General features: G+C 51.2%; 2 protein-coding genes across 2 annotated transcripts in view; one reads left to right on the top strand and one right to left on the bottom strand.

Annotated features, from left to right (window-relative positions):
* Positions 1-858: 858 nt before the first annotated feature.
* SOX18 (SRY-box transcription factor 18) lies at positions 859-4,642 on the bottom strand. The gene is made up of 2 exons (XM_007475495.3): positions 3,606-4,642; positions 859-2,727 (listed from the first exon to the last, which is right to left on the bottom strand). The coding sequence occupies exons 1-2, from the start codon at positions 4,048-4,050 to the stop codon at positions 1,826-1,828; spliced, it is 1,347 nt and encodes a 448-aa protein (XP_007475557.3). The 5' UTR covers positions 4,051-4,642; the 3' UTR covers positions 859-1,825.
* Positions 4,643-7,549: 2,907 nt separating this feature from the next.
* TCEA2 (transcription elongation factor A2) overlaps positions 7,550-10,387 on the top strand; it is a 59,918-nt gene continuing 57,080 nt past the window's right edge. The window contains exon 1 of the transcript XR_008915394.1: positions 7,550-7,573. The gene's annotated coding sequence lies outside the window, so the exon portion shown is untranslated. The remainder of the gene's footprint in view (positions 7,574-10,387) is intronic.

Genomic DNA, 10,387 nt, shown 5'->3' with positions numbered 1-10,387 from the left:
GGGGGGGAAGAGGGAGAGGAACCTGGAGTTCTATAGACAATAGCAATAAGAATGTTGGTCAGGTTGATATGAATTTTGAAGGTGAGTAGAGTTTCAAAGGGCACAGTGGAAATGAAGGGCAGAATATAGCAATTGGAGAAGTCTAGGGTTCTGTCTAAATGGGGAGTGGGTCAAAGAATGGCTGGTTTATGTTGCTTTTGCTATTGAACCTCCAATCAATCCCAAGCAGATCCCTAGTATATTGTGTGATATGGGTCCTCAGGCCAGACAACTCTGTATGGATCAAGTTCATGCATCAGTTAAGGGATTAGATGACTTTTTAGGTTCCTCCCATTACCTTCCAACTATGTGATTCTGTAGAAAGACAGATACTGTGTTAGAAGTAGATACACAAAATTATTGTGTCACACATTACCCAAAGCAAGAGAGATATAGGGTCACAGGGATAGAGAGGCATCAAGACCAGGATGTGAGCTGACAGGAAAGACAGAGAGGAAGCTGTCACCTTCAACCCCCCAGTGGGACCTCAGTGATGTCTCAGTGATGGATCTGTGGTACTAGGAAAAATTATCTCCTCCCTCAGGTGGCCAGGCCCAGGTCCAACCCCAACCCCGCTGTCCTAGTCCTGATAGCTCAAGATGGGCAGATTATGAGTGGAAAGTGTAATAGATACCACTCTTGGGAGAATTATGGTAGTAAGGAAGTGTTGGAGCCTTAACACCAGGAAATAAGCTATTACAAAAGGAAGGGCCTTGTTGACTGGGGTTGCTTCTATATATGACCCTCTGTTAGCAGTTTTTATAGTCCCAGTTGGTGGGGGCCCACAAGCTTGCAATAAACACACAGACACATGAACCATACAGAAAAGGCTGAGGTGGTTTATTCAGGGACACTCTCATGACCTTGACCCTAATTATTTAGGAGCTCAGGCCCCCAGTGAAGGCCATTGAGAATAAGGGAGCAGGATCCTTCAGATGTTATAGAGAAATTACTTCTAAGGCTGTATTAATGCTCTAGGGAAGCTGGACTATAACCTGTCCAGCTGGACAGCCTAAGGTTATTCCACTCCCAGTGTGCTAACAAGTTTTTGCCCTAGTTCCTTTTCCTTGGTTTATTTTTTTAAAACAACTTTTTCCCCTTAATATAAAACGACCTTGCTACATCAATGCTTCTGATCTAGGGGAACATCCCCAGAAAGAAAAACAGTAAAAAAAAGTTTGATAATAAAAAAATTAAATATCATATTATATATAAAAAAGTTTAGTAAAAAAGTCTTATCAATGAAAACATATTGCTGGTGGAGTAGACAATGTTTCAGAAATGTGGTAGAAAATTGTGACCCTGAAGTGAGGCATCAAACAACTTCTGTAAACAAAGCGACCCAATATTTTCCAAAACCACAGGCCTTGCAAAAGAGCTGCTTGCCCACTTGTCCAGGCCAGTAATTAAGTGAATGGCAGCTGTCACGTATCCCTGGCTAGTTTGTTCTCCCTTCTCTAGGTGATACTGGGAGAGGGAATTGAAACATTGGGGCTGGGTAATAGCTTTTTACAAGGCGGGTGCCTGTTACACAGTGTAAATATTTATGTGTACAGGGTTATCTATATCACTGGCTTTGGAAAGAAGACATACATTGGTACTATATAGGTATGCAGTATAACGTTACTGGAGAACATTAAAAAAAAAGAAAGAAGCGCTATGTGTTTTAATGAGTTACTCTAAATAATATTGATGGCTCCTGGCTATACTGGGGCGCTGCCTCCAAGAGGCAGGCTCAGGAGAGGCTTCAGGACGTCAGAGGCCCCAGGCGGTTGCCCATCTGGTGTTAGCCGCTAATGCAGGGGCTGTAGTAGACCGCACTACTGGCGTCAGACAGCGCAGATATCAAACTGCTCTCCTCGCAGGACAGGGTCCTAGGGGTTAGCTTAGCCAGAGACACGTGGTACGAGAGCCCGGGCACTTCTGGCCGAGTCCGGCTCGTGTTTAGATACTGGTCAAACTCATTGCGGTCCACGTCGGTCCACAGCTCAGCAGAACTCAGCTGTTCCACGCCATCCAAATGGTGTACTTCAGGTGGGGGAGAGAGCTGGCCCAAATGTGGGGACAGGCCGCTGGCCCGGGGACCGGCAGGGCCCGAGGGGCCGCATAACTGGCTATAGAAGAGGCCTGGCGGGGGTGGGGGGGCGGTCCTTAGGGCCTCGGCCAGGTGGGCTGGAGCCGGGGGTTGCCCATAGGGGCCCCCCAGGTCCCGAGCCAGCGCCTTTTCGGGGGCGTAGTCCAGCTGTGGCGGATAGGGCGAGCGGAAGCCTAGGAGACCGCAGTCATCCTGCATATGAGGCGGGAAGAAGGCTGGCTCGCTGGGCTCCAGCACGTCTAGCGGGGACATCTCGGGCGTGGGCAGCCCGAAGTTGTCCAGCTCGGCGCCCAGCGGGTGCAGTTCTCTGAAGTGATTGAGGGGGGGCGGCTGCTGGTGGCCCGGCACCCCCGAGTGTGTTGCGGCAAATCCCTCAGCGCCAGTGCCAGCGCCGCAGCTGGAGCCGTTAGGCGGCTGGGAGAGGCCGTGCAGCAGGAGACTTGGCTCCAGCCGCCGAGTCTTCTTGGCTTGTTTCTTCCTCCGGGGGCGGTATTTGTAGTTGGGGTGATCTTGCAGGTGCTGGATACGCAGTCGCTCCGCCTCCTCCACGAAGGGACGCTTCTCGGCGGTGGTGAGGGCTTTCCAAGCCTGGCCTAGGGGTCGGGGGGAAAGATGGTTAGCGCCCAAGGCTGGGCGTTGGAGTGGGAGGGGAGGGGACAATAAGGGGCAGGGAGCAGCTCCCAAGATGAAGACGAGATCTCCCCGATCCAGTCTTCTTGGCCTTCAGGGTGCCCCGGTAGTATGACCTGTGTCAGGGGATGGAGCTTAACTCCTCCCGGTGAACTATGCGCAGAGGGCTGAGAAGAGCTTTGGCTAGGGGCGGCTAGAGGCGCCAGCCTACTGTACTCTCCATACCCCCCACAGAGACAGCTCAGGGGCAGGGAGTGGGGGAAGGGGCTGAGGAGGAAGTAGTGCACATTCTTCCTTAGAACTCAAGGAATGTAAAGGAACACGAAGTTGGGAACGTCTGCTTGAGGTGCCCAGCATTTGGATCAAAGTATATAGGGGGCCAGAGCATAGGAATATCTTTATACAAACATTTCCTCTCACTTTGCATCTTCTGCTTCAGTCCCTAATCTACAAGCCCCATGTTCTGCCCGCCTTCTCTCTTTGTCCCCTTCCTCATTCTGCCCGCGTTCCCCCCCCCCCCGGCACCCACCTTTCCACAGCCCTTTTCCCTTGTCCAGTCCTTGTCCTACTCCAATTTGTCCTATTCCAATACCTTAAGACTCTATCCACCACTCTGCTGATAGCTTTCCTCTCCTTTCCTTTGGTCCCTACTCCCTTTCTCCATTCCAACCTCCCTCTTCTGATACTCCGATTCTCTTCCACTCCCCATTTTCTTTAATCTCTGGACTTCTTCGGGATCTGGTCCTATTTCCCCGGTCCTGACTCCCCCTCCTGTTCTAGTCTATCCCCTTTACTCCAAACCCTGTCCAATCTCTGATCCTTTTACCCAGCTTCGGCTTACCCAGCATCTTGCTGAGGACTGCGTTGTGCAAGTCGGGGTTCTGCTGCGCCAATCGTTTGCGCTCGTCTTTGGCCCAGACCATGAAGGCGTTCATGGGCCGGCGGATACGAGAATCGTCACCCTGTTTGCTCTCAGCACGTCCCGGTGGTGGGCTGTAGCCATAGCGTGGCTCGGGACTGGGTTCGGGGCTTGGCGGGGAGGCGGGTGCCCCCGGAGCTCCCTGGCGGAAGGCGAAGCCGGGGCCAGGGGCTGGGCTGGGCGACCGAGCGGGCGCTGCTGCTGCTGCGGTCAGCGCTGGACTCGAGCCGCGGAAGGTTGCTGCTGCTGCTGCGGCGGCTGCGCGCCCAGGGGGCTCAGCTGCGGGCTCGGGCCCCGGGGCCCATGAACAGTCGCGCCGGGCCTGCGGAACGTCCTCTGCCCCGTAGACGGGTGGCGATCTATGCATTCCAGCTGGACGGGACCTGGAGGCAGAACTGAGCCGCGGGGAGAACTGGAGGCCACGGACCACTGGGGCTGGAGAGATTGAAAGATACGGCCGGCGGGGATCCGAGGGGGCGGCCGGCAAGGCTGACTTTGAGCTGAGGCCGAGCTGGAGGGGCCAGATATAGGGGCCGGGACCAATCAGCGCAGGGAAGGGGGGGGGGAAGGGGCCGGAGTCCCGGTCTCAGGAAGAGAGGTGGGTGGGTGGGTGGGGGGAGCCTGGGCTGTCCCCTCTCGTGAGTTTCCTTTTCTCTCTCCTAGGGGTCTTGTTTGGGGGTATCCTCTTGTCACCTCTCCATCTGAATCTCCGCCCGCCCCCGCCCCACTCAGTCTTCCACGACAACCGCCACCCCTCCTTCCAGCGGAGGGAACTTTGCCAGTAGCAGGAGAATTGTGTGTGGGTGCACAGCTTTTCTCTTCGGCTTCTTTCCCCAACCCTCTCTCACCCCAAGCCCTGGGGAGGGTAGCATAAGCAGCTCTAAATTCATTTTCATACAGAAAAGGTTTCTGTCTAGGACTCGGACCCAGACCCAGGTAACTAGGCTGCCCTCTTCTGTCACAGTTCACAAATAGATAGCACTGGTCATGCCCCACCCCTGGTGTCATGGCCTTGCAGCGGTCACCGCCCCCCCCCCTTCTATGCTTTGTCCCTTTGCCTCAGGGTGGTAAAGTCCTACCCGAAGTGTAATCTGAACCTGTCACTCAGTCCTGAAAGAACAATCTAAAGCATATTTGTGTTTTGAGGGAATAAAACAGGTCTTTTAGGGCTTCAGCGAAGTGAATCACCTCATTCACCATTCATTAAGACGCTGGTCACAGCTATATCGCTGGCCCCATCCCTCTGACCCCAGTAATTTAGAGAGGACTCTAAACTCAATGGTAACACTTCCCCTCGCATTTACCTACCCTCCCTCCCCTAGAGTCTTTTGCTCACCCCTAAGCCAAAAACTCAGTAATTTCGTTTTGACACTTCCTTCTGCTAGGAACTTGAGAAGGGGTAAAGTTTGACCCGAAAGTCTTTGGGCCTGGGAGAAAAAGAGATTATGGTATAGACAATCTAGCAAGGGAGAGAGTCCCAATCCTTGGGGGACTGTGGAACAATGACTAGATAAAAGGGGATGTTCTTGAACCTACAGCAGAAGCTCTGACAAGCAGAGTGGGATTCCTTGATTATCCCTAGTGTCCTGAGGAAATGATCCAGGTCTGTCTCTAGTTGGATATTGGTGTCTGGAGGAGGGAAAGGTAAGGGAACATATTCCTGGGCACCTGGGTTGAAAGAAGTGGGAGAGGCAAGAGTTTGGATGAGGTGAGGACTCTGGCAGGAGTGAAGAAGTAGCAGGAAACACTGGACCCTTTAGCTCCTTGGGTGTCACTTTTCCTAGGACACCAGTCGTCTGTCTTGACAATAAAGCCTAATCCTAGTTGAGCTAGGTATGCTTTAGCCCCTGTGGCTCTACCTTCCACCTTCACGAGAGATTCGCGCCGCCTCCCCCCTCCCCCCCCCCTTGGTGGGAGAAAAGCGCTGGGGAAGGGGGGATGAGGTGCTGGAGCGGGTGATGATCCCAGGTCCCGGAGAAGGGACCTGGAGGAATAAACTCAAGGGAAGAAATCTGTGCAAGAGGTCCACAGAGAGGTGGCCTGGGGGAGGGCGCCTGGGGGAGGGCGCCCAGCGAGGGTCGAGCAGCCGCTGCCCTGGGCGGAAGCGCTGGCTGTTCCAGGCCAGAGATAAGATCCTTGTCTATGACCTCTCCCACCACCTTCCCAGGCAGGGCTGGCGTCCGACGGGCTGGCCAGCAGCCCGGCCGCAACTCTCACCGGACTGACTGACGGGCTGACCGACAGGCGGGTCCTCTCGGGTTTCCCTCATATTCCTTCTCCCAACCCCCCAGCCTCCCAGACCCCAAGGGGTGGAAGTCGAGGAAAAGGGAATTTCGACTGGAGCCCCAGATTCCGAGATTTAACTGGTTCCAAACATCTGAGTCCAGGCTTGGCACGGCCTATAGGATTTGGGGTGGGTGGGGGGAGACGCCCTCTCCTTCAGACTTGTTTTCCAAGGCTGGGGGATGGAAGGAGGAGAGGCGGAGCCGCAAAGTCTTGGTAACCGGGATAAGTAAATAAGCAGAGTCCTGGAGATGGCAGGGGGCTTCTCCTCCGCCTTAGGATCTGTGTCCACACCCTGTCGGGTCCTCATCCCCAAGGGATGATGTACAAACTCTAACCACAGTCCACCCTTGACCCAGGGGTTTTATTCGACTCACACCCTCTTTCTCTCCAGAGCAATCTCTTAAATCCCACTCCACATCCTCTATCCCTCCCCCTTCTTAGGGTGATGTCCCTCGACCTCGGGAATCGGGAATGGGTCCGATTTCCCGAAATAACACTTCAGTTGAAAGAAGTCTGGAACTGTTTGTAGGTAAGCCCTGCACACATGGCATCTTTCTGCTTCAAGGTATTCCCCTGAGGACTGCTCTGCAGAGCCTCGGAACCAACAAGTTCTCCGGTCTTTAGGAAGCAGATCCAATGCTTAACCCTTGGGAAAGAAGGAATCTCTCCGACCACTTATAACACATTGCACTTTCCTTTTAAGGGATCCGACCCTTCTCTTTTTTTGAAGCTACAACTCTAAACTGCCCGGAGGGGGGTGGGGGGGGGAGTGGGAGTGGCGGCTGGTGTCTCTGGGTCGGGTTATGGATTGGGGCCTGTGAGGAATGGTTTAAAGGCGAAGCTTGCATAAATTCTAGAGGCAGCAAGCAGTTAGGTTTTCCACCTGGCCTCAGACTGCCTCTGGGGCTAGAGGAGTTAATTCCCCTACCTCCTACTTTCCCTTTCCCTCTTCCAACCCTCTTCCTTCTTAGAATAAAGAAAACATTTCAAAACCAGAGATTTTGAATTATTCCCTCTTTTCCATTTTCTGAGTTTGCACTTCGTGCTTTTTGTGCAGGTGCTTGTGGGTGTGTTGTTTCTCTAGGCCGAGGTGCAGCGCTAATCTCTGTTTGTCTGAGTAGTTCTGTATCTAGAATGCAAAGTTTTGCCTTCGGAAGGTCAGGCCAGCACCCGCTTCCCCTTTTTCCAATCCCACCGTTCCTACTACAGTTTTGGATCTGAGCTGTGATTATTGACTGAAGAATACAGAACAGGGAAATTTTATTTAAATTGATGCAAATCAAAGTGAGGAAGAGGCTTTGCCTTCGATGTCCACGGTCCTTTTTAGGTATAACCCCTCCCCTCCTCCAGACTCGAATCTCTTGACCCCTTTCTATTTCGTGCACTGGTATGTCGCATGGAATAGAAGGATCGAGTTTCCAGGAGCTATTTTCAGATTCTCCAGCCTCGTCTGCCTTCTGGTTTCAGGCCGAAGGGGAGAGGGGTGGTAGGAGAGAAGAAGGGAAGGGAGTTGAGCCAGAGCCAAGTTCCCGTGAAGTCAAGAAGTCAAGAGAGGTTGAGCTGGGAGGGCTGAAGCCTGGGAGCCTCTGGCTGGAAGGCAGGAGGTAGGACTGACCCTTTGATACATTCACCATCTGGCAGCACTCACACATTGTCACCCTTCTCTACCTGCTTGTCTGGAGATGGGTGAAAGCTGGGTTTGGGACCCCTTAGACCCAGATTCGGCTTCAGGGCTGAGCTCATCATCTCCCTTATAGGAGGGAAGTTCCTTGCTCCAGGAATGCCCTGCTCCCACCTACTGTAATTGTACCTGGCCTTGGAGACACAGCTCAACCTCCCCTTCTACTCCTTTCAGACTGCTCCATCCTAAAGTGACTACTCCTCCTTGAACTAAATAAAGCCCTCAGTGTCAGACCAGCAGTGAATTATTCTCACTGTTAAGTCTGAGCTTCTGAAGAGTGGAAGGGCTCTCATTTCCTATGGCTAACCCCTAGCTCAGTGGGCTCCCCATGCAGCTCTCTGTTCTGGGCAGATGCTGGGGAGGTAGGTAGATATGTCTGAACAAAGGAGCAATGGTGATAGTGGGGGCAACTTTCCCCTACTATTCCATAGTTATGGGATTTGGCAAGGGGACAGTTACCTGTGATCTGAGTCCCTGCCCCTTTTCTTGGCCTAGCCTGGCCCTCAGGACCCTGGTCAGCAGCAGAACAGTTACTGAGTCTAAGGGAGAGAAGACAGGGCCTCTTTAGATTGCCTCCCAGGAAGCCATCCTACATCTGGGACAGATTTTCTGTTCCTGCCTGTCCTGCCACAGTCCTCACCATGCCCAGAGTTATTCTCAAGCACCATTACCTCACCATCCTCTCCTCCCCAGCTCTGGCTTCAGACTCCTCCTGTCTGGCGCCAGCTGCTGACCCTCTTGGGCTTGAGCCTGTACTTTCAGGTGTCCATTTGTTCCCTGATCCCCCTGTCTTCTTTTCTGGTAGAGCCTTGGCTGGATACTAGGGGGCTAATTTCTCCTTTGCAAAAAAAAAATCCCAGCATATTTGGTGAGGGATATCAGGGTCTTGGACTCCTGGGACCTATTTCTCTGCTCTTACCAAGAGTTCCTGGCTTACTCAGGGCCCTGACTATGGGGCTAATTAGTAAAGATTGTTTATTACTCTGGTTCCCTTCTGTCTTGTACTAAATGGCAGAATCTAGGTTAGGCTCAGAGTTAATATATAGGGACTAGGGAACAGCTCTCTCAGCCATTTCTAATAGGATGAAGGTGGTAGACAGGAGCAATTTAATCATTGCTTCTTGTCTCTTTAGGATCCTATCTGGATGCTTTTTTGTCCTTTGAGGTGAGCTTTCCCTTGCTTGAATTTTTCTGAGGACTTGAACCAGAGCTGGTGGGGGGTAGGGTTGGGGAATTCTTTACCAGAGGACTCTGGTACCATCTAGAAGGGAGGTATTCCAAGTCTTCAAAATTGACAGAGGGAGTTGGACTAGATAGTCTTTAAGGATATTTCTAACAGTGACATTCTCTGATTTTATGCTGTCATCTAATTTTCCTCATTTCTTTTGTTGGGTCAGCTGGGGGAGGGAGAATGGTCATTGATGGCTCCACTGGGATGTCAATAAGGAGGGTATATTTTCCCCATTGGCACATCTCTGAATCTCTTTGGAGCCTCTAAGAAAAGGTCCCAATGAATGGGTGCAAATCTTTGCAGCTTCAGCCTCTGCTCCAACCCCTGTGGCCTTCCTGGGATAGGACAGAACTCTGATTCCTGCTCCCCAAGTCCCTGTGCTGCCAGGCAGTGGGGGTTGGTGGGGAGTAGGGACCTCCCAGGCACTCCAGTTGGTGTGAGGCAGGGACCTCACAAGCTCTAAGCTGGGGGGCGGGGGGAGACCTCACAGAATCCGGGAATCGGGGCTTCCACCAGTTTCCTCCTCCCATCATTGCCTTAGCTTTGAGAAACTGCAAAGCTGGGACCAATTATCTCAGAGTCCCAGCCTAGGCTGCTTCTGGATCCCCAGTCTCAGTTCTTTCAGAAGCACCTCCTCAGACCCATAGGGAGTGGAGTGAGAAGGATTAGAAAGAGAATTGGTGATGTGTACTGGAGGCAGAGGGTGAGCTCAGGTTTGTAGCATTTTTAAAAAATTAATTTGTTTGTTACATTGAAATTCCCAGGTATCTCCCTATCTCTGTTCCTCCCTGCCCTAAATAAGGCATCATTTTATATATATAGCTATGTCGACTAACTCATTTGTAAGAAAAAAATTTCAAGAATATCAAGAGGATAAATGAAAAAGGAAGAAGATCTAGCAGTTGCCAGATTTTAAACTGTATTATAAAGCAATAATTATCAAAACTATTTATTTGGTTACTGGTTAGAAATAGAAAGGTTGATCTTGGCACAGAACAGACATACAACAAAAAGGTAAAGATCCAAGTTTTGGATATAGAATTCGCTATTTGGTAAAAAATTGTTGGGAAAACTGGAAAGCAGTCTGGCAGAAACTAGATATGGACCAATATCTTATACCACTTACCAAGATACATGACTTAGACATAAAGGGAGATATCAGAAGCAAATCAGAACATGGAACATGTTACCTATTAGATTTATGGGTAGGAGAAGAATTTATAAATAATCAAAAGCTAGGGAGCATTGTGAGATGGATAATTTCGATTACATGAAAATGTTTTTGTACAAATAAAATTAATATAGCCAAGATTACAAGTTTTGTGGCATTTCTGAGGATGCTGAGCACCCTAAGTCAGGCTTTAGGCTCCCTTAGTCTATGTAGAATGCTGTTCACTGCCAGGCATTGTGAGTGGGAGAAAGGGCAAGTGGATTATTGGACTAGGGATAGTCTGTATCTTTGAGTTGCACAGATTGTCTTTTGTCATGCATTTAGGGAATGTGGGG

This window comes from Monodelphis domestica, chromosome 1 (genome assembly GCF_027887165.1).
Source record: "Monodelphis domestica isolate mMonDom1 chromosome 1, mMonDom1.pri, whole genome shotgun sequence".
NCBI classification, from domain to species: domain Eukaryota; kingdom Metazoa; phylum Chordata; class Mammalia; order Didelphimorphia; family Didelphidae; genus Monodelphis; species Monodelphis domestica.
This window is presented reverse-complemented; position numbering and strand designations above follow the sequence as displayed.